The sequence below is a fragment of the Mastigoproctus giganteus genome, chromosome 1 (genome assembly GCF_048544385.1).
Source record: "Mastigoproctus giganteus isolate SK-2022 chromosome 1, ASM4854438v1, whole genome shotgun sequence".
Taxonomy (NCBI): domain Eukaryota; kingdom Metazoa; phylum Arthropoda; class Arachnida; order Uropygi; family Thelyphonidae; genus Mastigoproctus; species Mastigoproctus giganteus.
This window is the reverse complement of record NC_143575.1, coordinates 208237532-208264042: the sequence shown is the minus strand read 5'-3', so window position 1 is coordinate 208264042 and position 26511 is coordinate 208237532. Positions and strand designations below refer to the sequence as shown.

Here is a 26511-nt window from a genome sequence, read left to right as displayed (position 1 = left end):
CAAGGCACTTACCTGGCCCTTCCGGTTGGGAAATTGGATGATGAGGCCTGTCACCATCACTGAACTTGCTTTCAACGATATGGAAAATCTTCAACATAACCTGAAATGTGTGGCGGGAAGCTATGGTGAAAAGAGGAATGGTCTTAGCTCAGGCAAGACCAAGTCTATGGTAATGTCCCATAAATCTGATTACCTTAGATGAGGAAAAACACTGGGCTGGTTTGGCACTAAATATTTGGGATCTATTATCAGTGAGGACAGCTGAATAGATGAAGAGCTAAATGCAAGGGTTGCAACCTCAGGATGCCTGTACCATGCCATAAACCAACGGCTTATCAGCAAGAAGGAGGTGAGCTAAAGGCCCAAGTTAGCTGTGTACAAGTCTACCTATGTACCAACCTTGACATACAGCTGTAAGTCATGGCCCCTTTCCTCTCAGCATCAGAGTCGACTGCAGCCTGCCGAGATGAGATACCTTCATAGACTAGAACAAAAGACAAGATCAAGCCTGCAATCAAACTATATGGGCTGGATTAAACGTAAATCCACTTCAAATGCAAATTCAAGAAGCCAAAATTTGATAGTGTCCATGTCATCAGAATGGATGACAACCAATTTCCACATTTAGCCAAAAAGCCAAAACCTTTCAGAGCACAACCAAGAGGAAAATCACATGTGAAATTAGAAGATTAATATCCAGAATAGCCTGGCCAAGAGAGGAGTGGCCTGGAGACAGGTCAGAACAGTTTATCACAAGATGAAAAGATGTATTCTCTCTGTGAATCCTTGCATAAACTGGTACAAGAGGAGCGACTAAGTAATTAAGTAAGAGAGTTTTCCTATTGTTTGTTCACTGGTAGAATGGATGGTTAGAAATGTCAATACTAGGTGTATTTTGCATCTGTTCTGTGTTCTTTGCATCTGTTTTTTCTATACTCTTGCTGCTGTTCTTCTTCATTCTTATGGTTTATTTGAGCCATTTCAGTGAATCTAGAGGGATCAATGTTAGGTGTCCTTGATGTCATGATTGCTCTATTTTGTCAGATGTGAGCACTTTTCCTAGAAGGTTTCCAGGCCCACCATGCAGAAGCAGGAGTGGTATCACCCAGTGAGGGAGTTGGTGTGCAAGTTAGTGGTATTAGTCATGTTACTAAAGAAAAGAGGTGTTTTTCCTTTTTGAACTTCTGTTAACTTTTACTTTGAGGTGCTCTTTATGAAATAAAGGATTTTGAGAGAAAATACTAACTTAGTAAGAAAAGGCTATTTGTCAAAATATTGTTTGGTTCGCATTCACCAGAGTTAAACTTACTTTACTTGCTGCATACCTGCAGATATGAAAAAGTTTAACTGATGACTTCTATACTACTAAGTCAATAGTACCTCTACTGAATTAGTAGTATGGAAGACATTGTAAACTGCTGAATGACATGCCTATCACAGTACCATTGTACTGTGATAGGCATGTCATTCAGCAGTTTTTCAACAGGTCTATTCAACAGGTCTATCACAGTATCACAGGCATGTCATTCAGCAGTTTTTCAACAGGTCTATTCAACAGGTCTATCACAGTACCATTGTACTGTGATAGACCTGTACTCCACAGTACCATTGTACTGTGCCAAAGTAGAGCAGCAAGTCTCAGACCATTTCATGTATCCCTTTTAGGTTTCACTTTATGTTATGACCTTTATAAGTCCTTGGAAAAATGAAAAATTTCAGACCTAAAACTGAAATAGGGTATACCAAAGAAACCAAAAGAAACATTGCAAATGAGAGGAGGGGGATGAAACAAACTCAAAATGCTCACACAGATGGCATTGCTTTCTGCCAATTCTCATCAGTTTATTGATAACAACAATTAAATTTGAAGTAAAAGTAGTTTGCTTATGAGCTAATGATAAATTTGAACAGATAAAAGTAGTGCACCTACGAATATACTAAAATAATTATCTACATTATGCCTTGTGCATTTAGTCTTCAAAACTAAAATAATTATATAATTTAGAATGGTAGACTAAAGAAATTGCAGAGTGAGCAAGTTTATACTGCAATAGGTCTAAACATCATACTACTTCTTGGGATTAAAATGGGAACTATTATCCACTGTATATTTCACAGGACTGGCAACACATTTAACATTCGTTTTTAGGACTTTAAAATATTTTTATATTGATAATTTTTTTGATTTAATATACCATTTGGATCAAGGAACAATATTCAAAAATCCTACCTGAATTATACAAGGGACTAGTTGAAAGTTCTTTATATTCTTGCCCTGCTGCTTTAGAAGGAGAATTTGGTTCCTGAATAAATTTATATAATTTGTCAACATTGGTTATATATCATTTAATGGCTATGAAATAAAGTACACTAAATCTTAACCCTTTCAGGAGTACATACATAGATCTGCATTTTTCATGCTTAGGCTCTGGAGAATACATAGATAAACCTATCTAGATGTTTTGAAGATAATTTACAATATTTCTGTTAACTGATGATGAATTGTTGCAAATTTATTTTATTTCATTTATTTATTTTTTGACATACTGCCATCTCTTATCTCTATCTCCAACTAAATGTAGACATAATTTATAACAGATAATAGCACAAAAATAGTTTTGAAAATAGGAGGAAGACATTGTGCCTGTTACCTCATTTGTCCAATTTCAGTCTACAAAAGCTGAAATTGAAGAAATTGTTTCAAATTCAAATCCAGAATCTAGAGTAATGTTTTGCAACCTGTGGATCACAACTCACTGGTGAGCTACAAAAAATAAGGGTAGTTTCAAAAATTTTGATAAAGTTCAGGGACTGCATTAAATAATTGCATTGATAAAACTGGATATAATATGTAATTATGGATAAGTAGTTTAATTTTTGTAAATTATTCATTATTAATTCAATTTTCCATAAACAAATTATAATATGTTTATGGAAAATTGAATGATTAAATAAAATGTTTGTTAAAGGATAAATACTATTAACTATATTCATTTTATACTTCGGATATGAAGAATTGATTGAGAAGCTAAAATGATGAATTCTTTAATGTTTGCAAATACAACTTCTAAAATGGATTACAGATTTTTTTTTTTTTTTTTTTACAGCTGAGGTTCAGTTTTATAGTTTAGGTAATTTATGTAACAAAGTTTTCATTTTTACAAAATTTTAAAATTCTTTGGTGGGGGAGAGACCTCCACAGAGCCCACTCTTATCAGAAAATTGCTATTCAGACCCCACACATATTCAGATTAAAATGTTAAATATCCACACATATTTAACATTGAAGAAATAAAGCAAGAGAAAAAGAGCCAACAGATTGAAGTATAAAAAACACACTGTGCCAAAACTAGTAGGAAAAGGAATGGTAAGAAAGAGAAATATTAAAGGCTGATGATAGGGGAAAGAATGTGAAAAAAACCTAAATGATACAGTGACTTATAAGAATTAAAGGCTGAATTAATAAGTCAATTAGAAGGAAAGAAGCTATATTTGGTGACCAAACCATACGCGACATTGTAAAAAATAAAGGGCAGCATCATATTGGACATGCGAGTAGTACGTGTTAAGTTTTTTCATTCTTTTTCTGTAATTAACCACGGATACAGGGGCACAACTATATATACAGGGGGTCTCAAAAATACATGCCATGACTTCAGGAATGAGTTTCTCATATGTAGACAATAAAAATATTTTATATCAACATAGTTCCGAAAATGCTTGGTTCCCGAGTTATTAACTGGAATGTCTTATCTCCCACAGGTGATTTCCTTCATCACAAGGTACTGACAGAATCTGGTGGTTTTCCCATTCTGACCATGTACTCAAATCAGGAGCAAGCTGATATGCACTTTACGTACGGTTTGGCGGATGGCAATGCTCTGGAGGCTCGTCATTTGTACCACGAATGGTTCCCAGAACGAAGATGTCCAGAAGGGAAAACGTTTGAAGGTATCCATTGCCGCCTTTGTGAACATGGGACCTTTAACCTCGTGCTGCCGACAGAGGATGACCAAGATCTACGACTTCTGAAGTAGAGGAGGAGATTTTGGATGTTCTGCATGCTTGTTGATGTCACTGGTGTATTTGACTCCAGAAGCTGATGTCGAAACTCTCCGCAATCGAATTGTGGTGGGTTGTGAGACAATACGAAACATTCCAGGAATTTGGCATCGTCTTCGTGAGTCCATGAGACGTTGATGTGAGGCCTGTATTCAGGCAGAAGGTGGCCATTTTTAAAAATTATTATAAGGTGATGTGAACAGTTAAGTGTCATAGACAAAACTCGGAAACCAAGCATTTCCGGAACTATGTTGGTATAAAATATTTTTATTATCTACATATGAGGAACCCATTCCTGAAGTTATGGCATGTATTTTTACTGTGTGTATATATATATATATATATATATATACAGTAAACCCCCGCTATTCGCGGTTGTTGATTTAGTATAAAATGTGAATTTTAAAGTGCTGTGAAACTTTTCTGCTGTAAAAAAACATGGGCGTGGCTAAAATTATCTTTCCCGGTCAAAACAGCGCTCAGTGGGTGGGGGAAGAGGAGTGACAAAATGGCGAGCGTGGATGTTTCTCGCTAATCCTTGTTCAGTATGTATTATGTGTTATGCACTTGTCATGGAAGGTTTCGTCGTATGCTTTTAATTTATATGCTTATAAATTGAATATATTTATCAATTTATAAATTGATATGCTTACAAAAGTGATAAATCTACCGTTTTGCAGTGTAAAACAGACTTTTTCGAGTGTGTTAATGGAAGAAAGTGACTTTATTGTGGAAAGTTCTTTCTAACCCGTACAAAAATATGGCTACGAATAACAAGGGAAATGTGAAAAGATCAAAGAAGGTGATGACATTAGCGAATAAAATTGAGTTATTAGATAAAATTTCTAATGGTGAAAGTGTCTCCTCAGTGGCAAAACATTATAAAATCAATGAGTCAACAGTACAATTAATCAAGAAATCGGAAGAAAAAATCCGCCATAGTGTCCGTGAAAACGCGCTAATTGCTTCAAAAATTTGCTCTGTAACTCGTGATGTTAAATTAGAAAAAATGGAAAAGGCTTTAAATCTGTGGATAGATAGAAGACCGAACTCGAAATAAAATTCCGTTAATTTCACTCATCATTCGTGAAAAGGCAAAACTCCTTTATCAACACTTTAGCAAAACTGGTGATAGCACTGGCAGGATAAGTTTTTTAGCTAGCAAAGGCGCTGGTTTGAAATTTCTAATAAATATTACATTTAATATTAAATTGTTTCTTATTTTCATTTCGATGCCATATGCTTGCATTTCACTATGTACTGTCTATGTACATAGTCATATTATGAAGGTACATATAATACATACATAGACAAAATTTTAGACTAGTTTTTCTTATATATTTCATACTTTGGAATGGAACCCCTTTATTACTGTGGGAGCCATAACTCAGTATTCGCGTTTTTGGTATTTGTGGCATTTCTCAGGAACGTAACCCCCGCGAATAGCGGGGGTTTACTGTATATATATTTTTTATTCCCCCCCATTATGCAGTAAGTCAGCAATCTATCTATACAATGGACTGTGTTAGAGTAACTAAGAGTAAGAACATGTGCATGTATACTAATGCTAGGAGCATTGTAAATAAATTGATGAATCTGAAGTACTGATTAAGTCACCAAATGCAGACATTGTAAGAATAGTGGAGAGACAGTCACTCAGACACAAGTGATGCTGAATTTGATATGCAGAGTACAATGTATATAAGGAGACAGGAAAGGAGAGGGGTTGTGCTCTTAGATAAGAAGAATATTCAATCTAGGGCAGTGCATCCAGTTGATTTGGGTGACAAGTGAAATGTTGAGTCAGTTTGGTGTGATATAAGTACTGGGAAAACAAAATTAAAAGTAGGAGTGTGTTATAGGCCTAATGACTGTGATAAGTATACCAAACAGCTATACACGGAAATAGAGTGGGCCAGCAAATAAGAATGTCTCATAACTGAGGATTTTAACTGTTTCCTACAGCATGTTAGAGATCCAGCAAGAGGAAGCAATACTCTTGATCAGGTTATCTAAATCAAGAATGACTTTATCTAGTCATTCTTCGTGCATTAAGAATCTACACGTAAAAGAACTACTGGGTGGCAATGATCACAGTGTACTAATGTGGAATTTAATTAAAAACATAATTCCTGTCAAGAGTAACGGGAAAAGCTTTTAATGGCAACTACAGTGGTCTCTCAGACAGTTTTTAAAACGCTGTGCAATGGAATCAACTAATGATGTTACCAACAGCAAATTCTAAATGGGAATCATTCAAAGAAGTAATCAAAGAAGCTACTAGGCTTTTCATGCCAGGTGGGAAGGAGCAGTAGTGCATAGCATACGCTTCTTGATTAGACCGGGGTTCGCGCCCATCACCACCAAATGTGGAAAGGTCTGGAAATGACCACGGCATATCCCCGGAGCAATATGGCCTTAGTTGCTAATGCTCCTAAAAACCAAACAAACAACCAACAAACAAATACCATTCAAGGCTTAAACCTAAATGGAGGTCAGATGAACTATTCAAGACATGTAGCAGAGAAGAAAACTGCATGGGATGCATATCTATGGTCAGGAGATACACAAGCCTATGGTAGATATAAATTAGTCTATAATCAAGTCACAAAGGAAGTTAGGCAAGCTAAGGCAAGGCAGATTATGAGAAGTCTCTGGCAAAGAAAACCAGCAAAGACTTCTATGTTGTATTAACAGTAGAAGGAAAGATTTGGATCACTTGATGTTTATAGATTAACTGTTGATGACCCTGCTCAGGTTGTGGACAGATTGCATAGGTATTTTGCATCTATATTCATCTATATTTGCATCTATATAGACATGGGGAATTCTTTAGGGTAAGGGATGCCAGAAGTTTATAAAACTCTTAGGAGGAGCTAAATGACTTTGTGATAACTGAAAGGAAAGAGGAGAAATCATTGAGGAATTTACCCAATTATATTAAGGGAGGTAGAAAATTACTTATGAGAGCATACTTGGATTCATAGGAGGTCCCTATAGACTGAAGAGGTGCGAATATAACCCCAATTCATAAAGGGGGATCAAAAGGCAACATGAGTAATTACAGACCTGTTAGCTTTATGTCTGTAACAAGGAAAATAATGGAATCACTGGTGAAAGAAGCAATGCAGGACCATTTGGACAGCTATGCAATTATGCTGCAATCACAGCATAGATTTGTCAGGGGGTGGTCTTGTTTAACCAAGCTGATTACAGTATTGATTGGATACTGTGATGCAGTGACCAAGGAACTGAATGCAAAAAATAATTCTTATATCATATACTTGGATTTCAGGAAAGCTTTCGATACTGTTGCACATAAAAGACTGCTAAACAAACCAGAGAAATGTGGCATTAAGGGCAATTAACTGCTATGGATAAAGGGATGGTTAAGTGAAAGAAGACAGAGTGGTTATTAGTGGGCACTGCTCGTTGTGGACTAATGTTATTAGTGGAGTTTCCCAGGGTCCATTGTTGTTTTCAATATTTATCAGTGATATTAATGAAAGTATATCATGCTTAATGTCTAAGTTTGCAGATGATACAAAGGTTGGCAGGGTGGTTATCAAGGTGAGCTACTGCAACAAAATCTAGGAAAATTCAGTCAATGGGCTGAGAAACGGCAGTTGAAGTTTAACACTGACAAATGCAAGGTACTGCACATGAGTAGCAGTAACACCAGAGTAACTTATCAACTGTGTGGTACTACGCTCGGGTTGTTGTTTGTTGTTTGTTTGTTTGTTTGGTTTTTAGGAGCATTAGCAACTAAGGCCATATTGCTCCGGGAATATGCGGTGGTCATTCCCTTGCCCTTTCCGCATCCTCCGTATTTGGTGGTGACGGGCTCGAACCTTACGCTCGGGTAGTGGAGAATGAAAAAGGCTTGGAAGTAATTGTGCAGTCATACATAAAATTCTCTGAACAATGCAGATGTGCTGCCAGGACAGCTCATGGTGTTTTGTTAATCATACACAGAAACTTGGATGGCAGGGGCAAGGAAGTGATTATCCCTTTGTATAAGGCTATGGTTAGGCCTCAGCTGGTACTGTATACAGGTCTGGAGAGCACACTTTAGGAAGGATGTAACTCTGCTGGAACAGGCAGAGCTGGCCCGATCAAAAGCAGGGCCCGGTGCAAAGTTGACTTGCGGGGCTTTGATACAAATTTCGTATAACAAAATAATTTATTGCATTTTGATATTTATTACATTGCACAAATTGGTTTAGTAAGGATTATATGAAAATGATAAATAATTAAATTATTTTAATAAAATTAACATTTCAATCACAAAAAAATCTTTAATAAATCAAATAAGGAAAATAATTGCTTCATATACTTATAAAATACAATTTGGCATGCAACTTAATCGAATAAGGTGTGATTTTTGTTTCATTTTCTTACATATTTTATAGCAAATTCGTTGATAATATCATCATAATTTAGTTTTTTGGCTATTTCGGATTCGATAGATAAAATGGCTAAGAAGGTAAATCATTCTTGACTAATGCTAGATCTCAAGTAAATTTTTATTATTTTCAATCTTGAGAAAGATCTTTCTGCAGATGCGATGGTAATTGCTAAGGTTAATATAATTTTCAAAACAGTAACAAAATTTTGATACAATTCAAATAAATTATGTTTCAGTAAATATTGTAATATTTGTAATATTGTGATCCTGGAAGGCAAAACTCGACAACAAATTTTGATTTCATTAAATAAATCAAGGCAATCAATATCATCTTGCAAGGTCGCATTTAAGTCTTTGCAACATTTAAGATCGTTTTCAGTCAGTTTTTGAATATTATCCGAATTATATAAAAAACCATATGATGTCTCATGTTCGTGATAAATTTCGAATCTTTTCTTAAAAGAAATAATCGCGCTATCGATTATGACTAGAAAATATTGAATTCTGAAATATTCTTTGCCTGATGAAATAGGCTGATCGGTTCCTTCATAACAAAATTGCTTTGTTTTTCGTCCAGTCCTTTGATTCTTAAATTCAGATGTCACTTGTAATTCTTCAGCTATTTCCTTTGCAGTTATTATAGAAGATTTGAATCCCGATTCACGATACTGTTCAAAAAAATTTAAAAGGCCTTTTAAATGTGAATTTGCAGTACCGATATCTATATTTGAATTTTGAAATATCTTGCTCACAATATTTACTTCATTCAGTATGTCATACCAAATGACCAAACTTAATAAAAATTCAAATGAAGTAAGTTTATTTTTGATTGATTGGATTTCGGATTTCGTTTTCATGTCACTGGTATGTTCATAAAGGTATTTCAAAGCTAGAGTAGAGAAAATTGTGGTACTTGGTATCTCACAGATTTCACACTTTCGAGGCGACATTTCCACCTTGTTTCTGACAGTGGTTTTGGAGTAAGATGTTTGAAATGCTCTTTTAATATATCCCAGCGTTTCACAGAACTTGCAAAAATATTATATATGCTTTGTAAAGTCCCAAAAAATGAATTTGCAAGAGAAGATGATTTTTAAATGTCTCCAAGAACTAAATTCAAATTATGACTTCCGCAGGGCATATACTGTGCTTTGTAATTCTTTTGCAGGATAAGTGCTTGCACACCTTTATATAAACCGCTCATATGAGCTCCATTATCGTACCCCTGTCCTTGACGGTTTCCTAAATCTAATTCCTCCTTTTCTAATATGCTTTCAATTTTGGCTGATAACCCTTTTCCTGTTGAGTCTTTTACTGTTTCAAAACAAATAAATCGTTCTTGTATACTCACATCACTTTCAGAGTTATCTACATTAACATATCTTAAAATAACAGATAATTGTTCTTGATGGCTTACGTCTGGAGTGCAATCTAATAAAATTGTGAAATACGCACTTAGCTTTCTTAACTGTATTTATTATTTCCTTTCTAACTTTTTTAGCCTAAGCAGAAATCAGTTCATCTTGTATTCTATGAGATAACTAGGAACGCGATGCTGATTCTACGCACCGATCCAAATGTTGTTTCATGATTGGGTCAAATCTTGCAAGTGATTTTATGAGATCTAAGAAATTACCGTTGTGCAGTTTATATAAAGCATCGGTACTGCCCCTGAACGCCAATTATGCTCTGATAAATATAAAATTGCAGCCACTATTCGTTCACAAACACATTTTAAATGCTGTGTTTCGTTTTTAATTCTTTTTTCATGTTCTTTGTCAGTAGTGTTTCCAAGTTTCAAATTCTTTTCAAGTTGTAACAATTTGTACATGGCTTGTAAATGATATTCTGATCTTTCATGACTTTGTAATCGCAAACTTAAATGTACCCAATCGTTAAGTCCAGTTAAACACAGAGAAGTGGTATTTGAAGAGAATAACTTACACACATAACCAAATGTGGCATCTTTGTACTTTGAGTAGAGTAACCACCTTCGTTCTTGACATTCCCCATTCATTAATTTTCAGAAAAACCTGTTATTTTTATCTTTCGGAAAATCGTAGTTTTTTACTTGTGTCACGCCATTTTGTTTGATAGCCATTCTAAATTAATTAGTTATAATTTCAGGCCAAGTAAGGGGATCATTGATATCGACGTTTTCGTCTTCGTCGCTTTGTTGATTCTCTTGAAGTTGCGGTCCTCGGAATAATTCATCTTGTTCTTTGTTCAACGCTGACAAAAAATCTTTCATCTGTACATTTCCCTCTGCTTCATGATTATCTTCCCATTTTACAGTTTTCATATCATCGCTTTCCTCTTCATTAGGATGAGAGCTGGCTTTATGATGATCAGGATCGTTTTCGTGGATGTCTCACGGCGTAATTTCATTTCCGCGAGTTTGATCTTCCAGTAACTGTGAATTATGCGTTTCTTCAGTTTGTTGCACATGTTCGGTTTTTAAAAATTTTGCGAGGGAGTTCCTCTGTTTTTCCGTAATTTCTTCTCTCTTCCTTTTTTAATTCAATTTATCATTTATCAGAGCCACACATATACTTTCTTCCTGCATCTCTGTCTCTACTAGTCACACCGACCTCGGCTTGTTGGGATGAGAGTCTCACTTTTCAAAACCATTTTTCGACCATGAAAACGAAGACTTTTTCGGTAATGTGGGCAATTCGACAAGAGCTGACGGGGTTACTCCACGTCGATGTAGTCGGAGGATACGTCCAGCGGTGCCTACAACCAATCACACTATATGCATCACCAATCTGGTATTCTGCACCGACCTCGTACATAAACAGATTCCTGGCAGTCGAGTACTGGGTAATGCGATGGATGAACAGAGTCACGGGCAGCGCATTCACCATCTCCAGAGCTGTTTTATACACCAACTTAAATATCACTCCGTGGAGAGTTCACATTGCATCCAAGAATATTCTTCTTCTGTCTCAGATGCTAACTGGCATGATTGACGCCCCCAGTCTTCACAGAGTTATCGCTACTCCACGTGCTGGACGCAGTAATGACAATCCCTACTTACCATTGCATTCTACACTATCCAACCTGTGCTGTCTGAAGAACTTCTTTCTGAACAATGCAGTCCCCCTTTTCAACACATTGGCAATAGATCCTGTTAAATACTGTGAAGGCAAGCAGTACAGAGTGAAGAGCCTCTCTGAAGCTTACAGCTTGCTTGAACTATAAAAGTATGAAGAAGAAGCTTGAACTAGAAAAAGCTAGGAACTTGAACTTTATAAATAGGAAGGAATGACCAAAATATAAAATAGCTGTTGGACATCTACTTTTAAATGGTACTGTGAATAACTTCCTCTTCTAAAGTTGTCGATAATTACATTCTGTAAATAATACTGTAAATGATTTGCACTTCTGTAAATACTGTAAACATGATTTGTAAATACTGCATTGTAAAAATTGCCACTCTTGCATTTTTGTACACCCTTCTAGCCGGTTGGCTGTGTAAAAGGGGTGAAAGCAATCGCTTGCTATAATAATAAACGGATTTAATAATAATAATAATAATAATAATAATCATGTTGCAAAATAGATACAAATATGTTATTTATTTTCACACCTCGCGAATCGCGATAAAAATGTACGATGTACGATCAGCTGTCATATATATATTAGTATTTGTGAGGAATATTTATACAATAATTTCAAATGAAACTCCAATAAATTATTATATAATTATTTTTTTTATTTGTAAGGAGAGATATTTTAAATATATTTGAAAGAAAATATATTTTTCCGTGTTCTTTGGAGAATTCTTGGCGGGCTTTCACATAATGTTAATAACATGATTATTGACATTTTATTTCTTATGTATATTAAAAATATGGGCATTTTATGGCGATGTCACTAGATTTTGCGAGAGTATTAAAACAAAAAAAAAAATGAAACCATTTTTATTTTGCAAAATCAGTCAGTGGCGCGGGGCCTTGTACACTCGCACCGATCTCCCCCCCCCCCCTGCCGGCTCTGCCAGATTGGTGAAGGGAACAAAAGGGTGCTCTTACCTAGAAAGGCTTCAGTTCTGCAAATTGCAATGTCTCGAGACTAGGCCCCTTGCAAGGTGATCTGACTGAGGTGTTTAAAGCCTTGAATGGATTGATTAAGCTGACTGTTAATGGTATTCTTCCACTTGCTGAGACTACAACGAGGGGGCATAAATTCAAGTTGAGGAAGGATGGTTGCAGGATAGAGGTGCAGAAGTTTACCATCAGCCAGCAATTTGTTGATTGTTCGAACAAGCTTCCATCTGTTGTTGTGGAAGTGGATGGGTTGAATAAATCCAAGAGAAAACTAGACAAATTCTTGGAGGGTATGTATGGGTGAACTGTGGTTTTTTTTTTTTTTTTTTATAGGTTTGCTTTCTTACATCACTTGCCATTGCCACTACTATTATCAATAGCCATTGTTCTAACTTATCCTACTGTTTTATCTAATGACTATGGATGTTACCAAGGTGATTAGCATTTTGAAGTTAGTTCCCAGGATTTTTCTGTTTCTTGGACATGCCCCAACAATCAATAAGTGTATTAGAATTGTGAATGTTGGGCGAGTTCGCTGATATAAGTTTGAGGCTGTCAGTGGATTAATTGCTTTGATATAATTGATTTTCAAAACAGTGTCTGATTTTAAACTATCACTTATTTTAGACTACTGGGTGTCTGCTGGTAGCTGGGGACATTTTTTTTTTTAGTGTAAATATTGCTACCAATCGATAGCCAGACTTTGTTTTATATAACTTGGCTTTTGTTCTATATGTGATCTTGTATTTTGGTCTCTGCCAAGTGGTCTCCCTCTTCCAATTGGGGTGTCATGGCGGCTCCCATGTGACAATTTGGAGGGAAACTGTATATGGTGGTGGTGGCCATCTTTGTTTTTAACATCACTACTTGTGATAAAATAGCGGATGACATAACTGGTTTACTGAGGTACATACAGAAAACACAGTATTTAGTGAACTGTCATGGCAGCTCATTAGAGAAAGAGCAGGAAAAACGTTTTTGGTTGATGCGATCTTGGATTCTAGGAGTTTGTGTGTACTGGTGGCGAAAAATATTGGTTTTTGTATATACAGCCAGGCCTCGCATAACGCAAGTTCAATTAACACATTTTTAAGTTACCACTATTTGAAAAAAATTATACCATTTTTTCTAGTTAATGTGATCTTTTTTTATGTGATAGTTGAAAAAGATTTGAATCATGTGGTAAGCTTACCATGCATTGTACAAGTAATAAACAAGCGTTTGCCCGCTGCCTCCCTCAGTGAATTCTATTAACCACCTGAAGCAGACTTATTACTTATTGTCCTCTGCTAATAAAGTCATCTGCAAGACTTGCATTTAAAAATTCTAATTTTTAAATGCAAGTCTGCATTTAAAACTTTTTGCATTTAAAAATTCTAATTTTTAAATGCAAAAAAATTTTTAATATAAATTTTTAAATGAGCCAGATGAAAATGTTACTGCAAAGGTGATAACAGTAAAAGAACTAGATGAAATCTTTTCTATTGCAGAGAACCTCAAACAAAAGGTTTGAGGTTCTTTGTGATATTTCTTTCACCAGGGCCTAGAAAAGACTCTGTTCAAATATTTCAGTAACAAATAGTTTCTTCATTATGTATTTTATGCCATAAACATTTAATTCTATAATTATTTTCATTATCTTTTACATGGTATACAGTTAAAAAGTTATTTAAAAGAAATTTTAAAAATTCTTTATGGACATTCCTGAAGGTCATGGACCAATTATAATTTTTCCTATTGATTATTATATTCAATTAACGCATTTCCATTTTGTGCAATCTACTCGTAGGACGAATTAATCGCATTAATTGAGGCCAGCCTGTAATTTGTTTTGAGTGCTCCTAATATTTTGGAACATGATATATTTGTATTAATTGAGGCCCCATTAGTGTGATTTATTTTAGTAAGTTATTTAACGTTTTCACTTTTTGCACACAAATGCCATTCAAGTAGTGATTTGGTCTTCCTACTGGCTCAAAAAATCTGGAAAAATTACTGCAAAGAGCCAATAAAATTACTTAATTTACGGAGTTTTTGTGGCACCCTCTGTAAATTACATGTTGAGAAATAAATTCTTAAACTTTAAGTTAATTTTCTATTTAAGTATAATGTGTTGCTATGTTATTATGGCTAATAGGGGTATAGTCACATAATCCTTTGTGTTGGAGCTGATGTAAACTGACTGGGACTGTTCCCAAAGGTCAGGACCTACTGGTCTGTAGTTAAATTGGTGTTTTTCTTCCAACTCTAGGTGTGTTGAATCAGAACTGTGATTCTGTGCCTGGAACTGAATCATTGCAAGTTTTTCATCTGGACATTGATTAAAGAATTTTATATAGTGTAGTATACTCAGACTGTATAAAATGTCTAATGATAGTTCTCTAGATATGCCAAGTGACCTGAATTTTTAGACACCAGTTTAAAGGAACCGATGGTTGAACTGGTGGATATTTTGGGGAAGGAGTTTCCTCCCATGGAATCAACCGAAGGTTAAGCTGATGCCCAAAATCTAAATAATGATTGTGAATTGGAGTGGTCAAGTTTTACCCTAAATCTAAATTTGTTGTATGCTCTCAAAAATAACTTGTTAGATATTTTTAAGACTGGTAGTGTGGTTACTTCCCTAATGATGGTGTAGGATAGTAAAATATGGAATAACAGGGAGCATCTAGTCACAGATCTTACAATAGAGAATGAAAGGTTGAAAACACAACTAGATACTATGGTAATGCCTATGTCTACTCCTATGGTTACATATGCTAGTGTGGCCACATCTAGCGCAGGCAGAAAAATTGCCGAAGAATTAATTCCTTCAGGGACTCTAGGTAAGAATCTGGTCCCTATCCACGAGGATGGTCCTCTTGGAGCAGGTTATTTGGTCCTCGTTAAGCAGTTTATTTCTAAGAATTTTATTTTAGATCTGAATTCAAACAGATGAAAGTTAAATCCATTCATAAAGTTAGAGATAAGGAATTACAGACATACAGACTGTGACCGGAAATGACTTGATTAAATTGAAAAGTTGTTCTAAATTTTAAAGATCACAACTGATGGCAATCATTGTGAAACAGGTTGGTGTTAAGGTAACTAAGAATAAGAATAGGTGCATGTATACCAATGCTAGAAGTATAGTAAATAAATTTGAAGTGTTTGTTGGTCAAGACATCAAAGGCGAATATTGTTGGGATATCAGACACGTGGTGTCACACAGATAATAAGAATGCAGAATTGGAATTTGGGGAGTACAATGTGTACAGAGAGGATAGACAGGATAGGAAGGGAGGAGGTGTTATGCTGCTAATTAAGAAAAAACATATAATCAAAAGAAGTGCATCCAGTTGATATGGATGAACAGTGCACTGTTGAGTCAGTTTGGTTTGACATAAGCACTGCGAAAGCAGAAATAAGAGTAGGAGTGTATTATACGCGTAATGACTCGAATGAGTACAATGAACAATTGTACAGAGAAATAGGGTCGGTTAGTAAATCAGAATGCCTTATAATGGGGGATATTAACTTCCCAGATATTGACTGGAACTTGTGGGTTGGTCACTAGCACACTAATGACACTTGTGTGGATTTATTGGATGATTGTTTTCTGCAGCAGCATGTTCAAGAGGCAACTAGTGGGATTAATACTCTTGATCTGGTTATCAGCAGTGATCATTCGTGTGTTAAGAATTTGCAGACAAAGGAACCACTAGATGGCAGTGATCACAGTATACTGATGTGGGATTTACTTAAAGATATAATTACCATCAGGGGTAAAGGAAAGAGTTTTTGCTTCCTTAAAGGTGAAAACAGTGATCTCAGACAGTTTTTAAATTCTGTACAGTGGAATCAACTAATGATGTTACCAACAGCAAATTTTAAGTGGGAAGCATTCAAGGAATTAATCGTGGAAGCAACTAAAAGATTCATACCTATTAAGAAATATTGTTCAAGTTTTAAGCCTAAATGGTTATCAAATGAACTAATGAGATTCATGACAGAGAAGAAAAATGCATGGGATGCATATAAATTATCAGGTGACACAGAAGCCTACAGCAGATATAAGCTGGTCTGTAATCAAGTCACAAAGGAGGTTAGGCAGCCGAAGGCAGATTACGAGAAATCTTTGACAAAGGATGCTAAGAAAAACAGCAAGGATTTCTTTACTTATATAAACTCTAAAAGGAAGGGAGTGAATCTGATTGGTCCACTTAATATCGATGCTTCGACTGTTGATGATCCTGCTCAGATAGCAAACAAACTGAATGAGTATTTTGCATCTACATTCACACATGAGGAGTTATTAAGGTTTGAAAATGCCAGAAGGCTATCAAATTGTAGAAGGGTGCTTAATGATTTTGTAATAACTGAGAGCAAAATGGAGGAGAAATTGATGAAGTTAAACATGAGAAAGGCACCCAGGGTGCATGGGATCTATCCAGTTATATAAAGGAGGCAGCAAAGGAAGTAAGCAAATCCTTAGCCATAATTACGAGACCATTCTTGGACTCAGGGAAGGTCTCCACGGACTGGAGACGTGCAAATGTATCTCCAATTCACAAAGGGGGATCGAAGGGTGATACGAGTAACTACAGAACAGTTAATTTAACTTCTGACACTGTTGCGCATGGCAGACTACTGTACAAGGAGCAGAATGGTATTAAGGATAAGTTGCTACAATGGATAAAAGGATGGTTGAGTGGGAGAAGACAGAGGGTGGTAATCAATGGGTGCTGCTCTTCGTGGACTAATGTTATTAGTGTGGAGTCCCACAGGGTTCGGTGTTGGGTCCACTGTTGTTTTGTATAATTATCAATGATATTGATGAATTCAGGCTTAGTGTCGAAGTTTGCTGTTATTGTTGTTTGGATTTTAGGAGCATTAGCAACTTAGGCCATATTGCTCCGGGGATATGCAGTGCTCATTCCCTGAGCTTGCCGTATTCTCCGTATTTGGTGGTCATGGGCTCGAACCCCGGTCTAATCAAGAAGCGTGTGCTATGCACTGCTGCTCCTGCCCACCTGGCTATGGAGGCGGCATCGAAGTTTGCAGATGATACAAAGGTTGGCAGGATGGTTAATGATAGTAATGGCAGTGTACTACTGCAACAGGATCTAGAAAATTTGGGCAGATGAGCTGAGAAGTGGCAACTGAAGTTTAACCTTGACAGATGCAAAGTACTGCATATGAATAGAAGTAAGCCCAGAGAAATGTACCAACTGTGTGGTAGTACACTGAAGATGGCAGAAAATGAAAAAGACCTGGGAGTGATATGAAGTTTTCTGAACAGTGCAGACAGGCTGCCAGGGCAGGACATGGGTTTTGTCAATGATATATAGAAATTTTGCTAGCAGGGAAAAGGAGGGGATTGTCCCTCTTTATAAGGCAATGGTCAGGTCATGCATTGAGTACTGTGTACAGGTCTGGAGGCCTCATTTTAGGAAGGATGTAGATTTGCTTGAGTGCGTACAGAAAAGGGCAACAAGATTGGTGAGGGGAATGAAGGGATCCTCTTACCAAGAGAGGCTTAAGTTCTGCAAATTGCAGTGCCTGGAGACTAGGCACCTGCGCGGTGATCTGATTGAGGTATAAGGCCTTGAATGGGTTGAGTACGCTGGATTCTGATGGAGTTCTTCCACTTGTTCAGATTGCAAACTTAAGGGGACATAAATTCAAATTAAGGAAAGACAGATGTAGAATAGATGTGCAGAAATTTTCCTTTAGCCAGCAGATAGTTAATTGCTGGAACAAACTTCCATCTGTTGTTGTGGACGTTCAGACAGCTCAGACACAGCATGGTTTTGTTAAGGGGAAGTCTTGCCTGACCAATTTGATTGGATACTATGATGCAGTCACAAAAGAACTGGATGTAGGGAATAACTTTGATATTATATACTTGGACCTTAGAAAGGCTTTTGATACTGTTGCACATGGAAGACTGCTGCACAAATTGGAGCAGTGTGGCATTGGAGGCAAATTGCTGCTATTGATAAAGGGGTGGTTGAGGGAGAGAAGACAGAGAGTGGTAATCAATGGACACTGCTCATCGTGGACTAATGTTATTAGTGGAGTCCCTCAGGGTTCAGTATTGGGTCCATTATTGTTTTCTGTATTTATAAATGATATTGATGATGGTATATCAAGCTTAATGTCCAAGTTTGCAGACGATACGAAGGTTGGCAGGGTTGTCAAGGACGCTACTGACACTATGCTACTGCAACAGGATCTGGAAAGGTTGAGCAGATGGGCTGAGAGGTGGCAAATGAAGTTTAACATTGACAAATGTAAAGTACTACATATGGGAAACAGCAACCCCAGAGCAACGTATCAACTCTGTCGTACCACACTGACAGTGGTATGGTATAGTATAGAATGAAAGGGACCTGGGGATGGTTGTGCAGGCAGATATGAAGTTTTCTGAGCAGTGCAGACGGGCTGCAAGAGTAGCTCATGGTGTATTGTCAATGATATATAGGAATTTTTCTAGCAGGCATAAGGAGGGGATTATTCCCTTGTATAAGGCAATGGTCAGGCCACACCTAGAGTACTGTATACAGGTCTGGAGGCCTCATTTCAAGAAGGATGTAGCAATGCTGGAATAGAGAAGGGCAACAAGATTAGTGAATGGAACAAAGGGGTGCTGTTACGAAGAAAGGCTTAAGTTTTGCAAATTACAGTGTCTTTGGACAAGGCACCAGCGAGGTGATCTGATAGAGGTGTATAAAGCCTTGAATGGTTTGAGCATGCTCAATGGTGATGGTATCCTTCCTCTTGCTCAGAATAATCACCTGAGAGGGCATAAATTCAAATTGAGAAAAGACAGATGTAGGATAGACGTGAGGAAATTTGCCTTTAGTCAGCGGGTGGTTGGTTGGTGGAATAGACTTCCATCCCTTGTCGTGGAAGTGTTGATAGCCTAAATAAGTTTAAGGCTCAGCTGGACAGGTATTTCAAACGAACAGAGGGGTGAAGTGAAAGTGGTTATTTTTTATTTATTTATTATTTTTTTTTTTTTTTTGTCTGATGCTGCATAAGCTTGCTTTCTTGCATCAAATGCCTCTACTAATGTTAGTTTAAATAAATTTAAAGAGGAACTGGACAAACATTTAGAGGGAATGGCTGTGTGATTTTTTTTTTTTTTTTTTTTGGCTGATGCTGCATAAGCTCATACAGTTGTTTTCTTGCATCCCATGCCACTACTACTACTACTACTTGAATGTTGACGTACCATGCAAACTTAACCCAACCTCATAGCTTATGATATTCATGAGGAGTTTATGGACCAAGGGTGTATGGAAGACTTGTTTGTTAAAATTTTAAGTGAACATAACATTAGTGAAGAGGAATTTAAGAAGTTAAAATTAGGTTTAAAATAAATGCCAAAAATAAAAATAGGAAACATTGGGTTTTTTAGGTACCAGCACATATTAGACATATATTGTTAAATTTAGATTCTCAAGTATATTTAGGTTGGTCAGTCCATAATGTCAAGGATTTTATAATAGCACCCCGGTGCTTTAAGTGCTTAGGCTATGGCCCCTCTGCTAAAAATTGTAAACAATCAGAACATACTAGTCAGCATTGTGGTCAGCATGGACTGTAAGGTTGACACATTTCCTATACCAAACTCCTCCGAAGTTTGACCTAATTGCAAACTAAGGAAAAAGAAGTCCGACCACTCTCACTCTGATCCCAAGTGTTCCGAGTACATTCAGTCTCAGGAAATTACTAAATCCAGAAAAAATTAAGTTTAATGCATTACACAGTAATCAATACTGAAGGAAAATAAAAGCTGTACAACTAAATTATCAGTGGTCAGTGTCAGTGTTAAATGATGCGTCTAAAATAATTTTAGCCCATAAGGTTTAAGTCCTGTGGCTTCAAGAATTGTATTCATATAAGAGTAGGGTAAAGGGTTTGCTTTTTGGATGCAAAGTAGTCCCGGCAAGTACTCAAATCTGTGGTGTGGGAAGCAATGCTGTGTCCAGTGTGGCAGCTCTGGTCATCGCAGACGACAGTTACCAGATTGAAATGTTTATGCACTAAGCATGCAGTTTGTACATGTTTAGAAGGACACTTTGGTCAGATTTTCTTTATTTCATTGTATATACAGTGCTCTCATGAAAACCAGGATATCGAAACCTTTTTAAATTATTTGGAATCTGTTTTGATTAAATTTGCTTGAAAAAAGTATTGATTTTGACTGATGCAAATGCTTCTTCGACACTGTGTAACAGTCCTATATCTAATTCTAAAGGCGAACTTCTTGAAGAGTTCATATTGTCCAAAAACTTGACTCTTCAGAATCCTCCAGGACATATTCCAACTTTTGTTTGTACTAGACAGTCCTTCATTGACATCACCCTTTCTAACAGCACCTTTGGTAGCTGTATCAGTAATTGGTGTGTGGCACAATATGGCCAAAGTAGCTCTTGCACCAAAAAAAAAAACCCCAACAACAATTGGTGTGTACACTCTTCGTGGTCTGGTAGTGATCATAATGCTATTTCTTTTGACATTGAAGCTGTCTTGGTCTCTGGAGGTCTTGGATTTACTTATGATTTTCCGCACTATAAAATGCAGCAGGTTGTCTGGGAATCCTTTGACGGAAAAATTGTTGATACCTTTATAAATTTCCACCGTATTGGAAATTTAGCTCTGACTTCATAACTAATGAAATTATGAAACTTATCATAAATGTCTGTGATATTACACCCAAAAAGAAACAAACAAGGAAAAATTCAGTCCCTGACAGACCTTAGGAAAAAAATCGAGTTGTGCTAGATGAGATTTACAATGAGCAAGAAGAAGTAACAGACAATCATATGATACAGAATGTTTCAATGAACTTTATAAATTAGCTAGAAAGACATACTTTAATTGTATAAAAAGAGATAAGAGATTGGCTTGGGAATCACCTGGTCAAAGACTTTAGACAATGAACCTTGGGGATTAGCTTATAAGCTTGTAGGTGAGATCTTCTCATCTGCTTTGAAGTTCTGAAACATTTTCATGAATGCCATTCTGGATGATTTGATTAAACAAGATGTTACCATACCTGAGAGTTCTGAGCAAACCCGTCACAGAATGGACCACTTAATGTACGAAGAACCTGCTTTTGAGGAGGATTTTTTGCTGGATGAAGTTGGCTCTGCGGTGTGTTCAACGAGAGATGGTAAATGTCCTTGTCTTGATCTGATGGAAGTAACTATTTGAAACAAGTTTGGACAAAGTGTTCCCAATTATTCCTAAAGTTATTTAACACTGGTCTTAGTGAAGAGTTATTCCCTATTTCTTGGAAGAAAGCAAATCTCAAAATTTTTTTGAAAAGTCCTGATAATCCAGCTAATCAGACCTGCTCGTATCATCCTATTGCTTTGCTTTCAGTCCTTGGCAAAGTACTGGAAAAATTAATTGTAGAAAGAGTCACAAAATACTATAGCAATAAAAGCTTACAGGTATAGAATCAATTTGGCTTCACAAAGGGTAAATCCACTGTGGACGCTATAAAGTATGTTATCGATTCAGTTGCAACTTCTGTGGCAGAGTGTCATGGTGAGGTTCCAGGAAGCTGGGGTCTCTGTGCCCTTATATAGTCTTATAACTGATTACTTCCAAAATAGGTCTCTTGTTGTCTCACATGGATTAAGTTTTGTTACAAGACCGGTGACCCACGGCTACCCCCAGGGATCCATTCTCGCACCTGTCTGTTGGAATGTGGTCCTTGACAGGGTGGCTGGCTAATGAACATGAAAGAATTATAAAGGTGGCACATGCCGATAACCTTCTTGTTCTTGTTCTTGTTCTTGGAGATTCTAGACTTTAACTTGAAACTTGTGCAAATGATTTGCTAAAGGATTTAAATAATTCGTGTCAGACACACAAGCTTGAAATTTCAATTACAAAAATTAAACAAATGTTAGTTAGTAGACCGAACCAAAATAGACCCCCAAATGTGAGACTACTTGATCAGCCTAAAATTGGTAAATACTTACAAATATTTAGATGTCATGTTGGGCAATAAATTCCAGTTTATCTCCCATGCAAAGTTTATATTATGTAACGTTAAAACACTGACTGGCACGTTGGTCAAAATTACAAGGGATTCATGGGGTATAAAATCTTCCACACTTACACAATATTATAAGAGTATTTTTATTCCTATAGTACGTTATGCTGCAGGTGTACAGGGCCTCAGCATAAGTAGATCTTTGATAAATAGGTACTTAACGCAAGCACAAAGGTTCTTTCTTAAAGCTATGTCTAGATCTTGCCGGACAATATCCACTTCGACAATTCAGGTTTTGTCTGGTAAATTACCAATTAATACGAGGTTATCTTCAACTACTTACAGTATCACAGGAGTAATGGGCTGCCTGTGATACTTAATCAGTATTCCATCAATTCAGACCTCTCTACAAACAAATGGTGCCTCCGTAGCCAGGTGGGCAGGAGCAGCACTGCGTAGCACACGCTTCTTGATTAGACTGGGATTCGAGCCCGTGACTACCAAATATGGAGAATGTGGAAAGGTCAGGGAATGACCACCGCATATCCTGGAGCAATATGGCCTTAGTTGCTAATGCTCCTAAAAACCAAATAACAACAACAACCACCTCTCTACAAATCTAGAATAAGGAGTCAATTTATGGGAGAATGGCAAAATGACTGTTTGCCATGGCAAAATGACTCTTTTGCAGTTTAAACTTTTCATTTTGGGACAGTTCATAAAAACAGTCATGTTATTATCCCAATGTGTATATAATGTAGATAACTTGATATTCTGCTGTAAAAGGTTTGTTCAGTTATATCCCATTGTGTATAATGGGTGTTGAATAAGAGTGAGGTTGATCATATGATCAATGGGTTGAATTTGTTTCTCACTGTGGTCCCAGTTCTAGTGTGGCAGGACATATTTTGACTTGCACTATAGGTGTATATTCAGTTAGTTTTAGAACTTGGACTGCAGTCATATATTTGACGTTGGACTGTAATTTAGTTGGTTTTGTATATTGATCTTGGCTGTAGTCTATGTATGTGGGAGCTCACAAGATAGAACTTGGATTTGGTTTGGAATGTGATCAGCTTAATAGCTTACTTCTTCTAGAATGGTAGAATAATAAGGGTAAATGTGTTTTGTATGTAATAAATGGATGGAAATCCAGATGGTTTTTTACTTTCCTTTTGGATGTATATTCTGTTGTTGTATATTACTGCAGCCTTGACAAAATGAATATGTACTGTGTTTGTCCGAGTTTGATTGAATTTGTACCGAGGTTTGTCAGTTGAGTTCAAATGCTGAATTTGTTATTGCTTTATTGTAAGTAGTGGAAAAGGGTGGCAGTAGTAGTAGTAATGGCATGCGATGCTGTTTGTTTGTTTGTTATTTGGTTTTTGGGAGCATTAGCAACTAAGACCATATTGCTCCGGGGATATGCGGTGGACATTCCCTGAACCTTTCCACATCCTCCGTATTTGATGGTCACGGGCTCAAATCCCGATCTAATCAAGAAGCGTGTGCTACGCTGCTCCTGCTAACCTGGCTACGGAGGCGCCGGCATGTGATGCAAGAAAGCCAGTGTATGAGCTTATGCAGCATCAGCCAAAAAAAAATTAATTTCACACAACCATTCCCCCTAAATGTTTGTCCAGTTCCTCCTTAAATTTATTTAACCTTTCAACTTCCACAGCGACAGATGGAAGTTTGTTCCAGAAATTAACCACCCGCTGGCTAAAGGCAAATTTCTGCACATCTATTCTACATCTGTCTTTCCTTAATTTGAATTTATGCCCCCTTAGGTTCGTAATCTAAACAAGTGGAAGAATCCCATCAGAATCCAGCGTGCTCAACCCATTCAAGGCCTTATACATCTCAATCAGATCACTGCACAGGTGCCTAATCTCCAGCCACTGCAATTTGCAGAACTTAAGCCTCTCTTGGTAAGAGGATCCCTTCATTCCCCTCACCAATTTTGTTGCCCTGCTCTGTACATGCTCAAGCAAATCTATATCCTTCTTAAAATGAGGGCTCCATCCCTGTACACAGTACTCAAGGCATGGCCTGACCATTGCCTTATACAGAGGGACAATCACCTCCTTTTCCCTGCTAGCAAAATTCCTATATATCATTGACAAAACCCCATGACCTGCCCTGGCAGCCATTCTGCACTACTCAGAAAACTTCATATCTGACTGCACATTTATTCCTAGGGTCTTTTTCATTTTCTACAACCTTAAGTATAGTACCACACAGTTGGTACTTTTCTCTCTGGTTACTTCTACCCATATGCAGTACTTTGCATTTGTCAAGGTTAAACTTCAGTTGCCACTTCTCAGCCCATCTGTCCAAATTTTCTAGATCCTGTTGCAGTAGCACACTGCCATTAACTGTAATTAACAACCTTGCCAACCTTTGTATCATCTGCAAACTTCGACACTAAGTCTGATATACCTTCATCAATATCATTGATAAATATACAAAACAACAGTAGACCCAACACTGAACCCTGTGGGACTCCACTAATAACATTAGTCCACGAAGAGCAGCACCTATTGATTACCACCCTCTGTCTTCTCCCACTGAACCATCCTTTTATCCATTGTAGCAACTTACCCTTAATACCATTCTGCTCCAATTTGTACAGTAGTCTTCAATCCACAACAGTACCAAAAGCTTTCCTGAAATCCAAGTATATGATATCAAAATTATTTTTTGCATCCAGTTCCTTTGTAAAACCCATCATAATATCCAATCAAATTTGTCAGACAAGACTTTCCCTTAACAAACCCATGCTGTGTCTGAATTATTGCTGCAGTCTTGTTTAGATGATCCTGCAATGCATCTTTAACCAGTGACTCCATTATTTTACCCGGAACAGAAGTTAAACTAACTGGTCTGTAATTACTCGTGTCACCCTTCGATCCCCCTTTGTGAATTGGGGATACATTTCCACATCTCCAGTCTGTGGGGACCTCCCCTGAGTCCAAGGATGCTCTCATAATTATGGCTAAGAGTTTGCTTACTTCCTGTGCCGCCTCCTTTAATATAACTGGATAGATCCCATTCACCCTTGATGCCTTTCTTATGTTTAACTTCAACAATTTCTCCTCCACTTTGCTCTGAGTTATTACAACATCATTAAGCACCCTGCTACAATTTGATAACCTTCTGGCATTTTCAAACCTTAATAATTCCTCGTGTGAATGTAGATGCAAAATACTCATTCAGTTTGTTTGCTATCTCAGCAGGATCATCAATAGTCAAACCATCGATATCAAGTGGACCAATCAGATTCATCCCCTTCCTTTTAGAGTTTATATAAGTAAAGAAATACTTGATGTTTTTCTTAGCATCCTTTACCAAAGATTTCTCGTAATCTGCCTTTGCCTGCCTAACCTCTTTTGTGACTTGATTACAGACCAGCTTATATCTGCTGTAGGCTTCTGTGTCAACTGATAATTTATATGCATTTTTCTTCTCTGTCACAAGTCTGATCAGTTCATTTGATAACCATTTAGGCCTAAACGTTGAACAATATTTCTTAATAGAAATGAAACTTTTAGTAGCTTCCACAATTCCTTGAATGCTTCCCACTTAGAATTTGCTGTTGGTAACATCATCAGTTGATCCCACTGTACAGAATTTAAAACTGTCTGAGACAACTGTGCTCATCTTTATGGAAGCAAAAACCCTTTCCTTTACCCCTGATGGTAATTATATCTTTAAGTAAATCCCAAATCAGTACACTATGATCACTACCACCTAGTGGTTCCTCTATCTGCAAATTCTTAATAGACGAATGATCACTGCTGATAACCAGATCAGGAGTATTACCCTCTCTGGTTGCCCCGCGAACATGCTGCTGCAGAAAACGATCATCCAATAAATCCACACAAGTCTTATTAGTGTGCTAGTGACCAACCCACAAGTTCCAGTCAATATCTGGGAAGTTAAAATCCTCCAATAACTGATAGATGAGGGGATCCTCCAATAACTGA

At 37.0% G+C, this 26511-nt stretch overlaps 1 protein-coding gene across 6 annotated transcripts in view; it reads right to left on the bottom strand.

Annotated features, from left to right (window-relative positions):
* The window catches only part of LOC150091482 (tight junction protein ZO-3-like), a 549427-nt gene that overhangs the window by 77809 nt on the left and 445107 nt on the right, over window positions 1-26511 (bottom strand). For all 6 annotated transcript variants that reach the window (XM_090375872.1, XM_090375842.1, XM_090375863.1 and 3 more), the window contains exon 22: window positions 2231-2303. In XM_090375872.1, the coding sequence (XP_090231998.1) occupies window positions 2231-2303 (73 nt within the window). The remainder of the gene's footprint in view (window positions 1-2230; window positions 2304-26511) is intronic.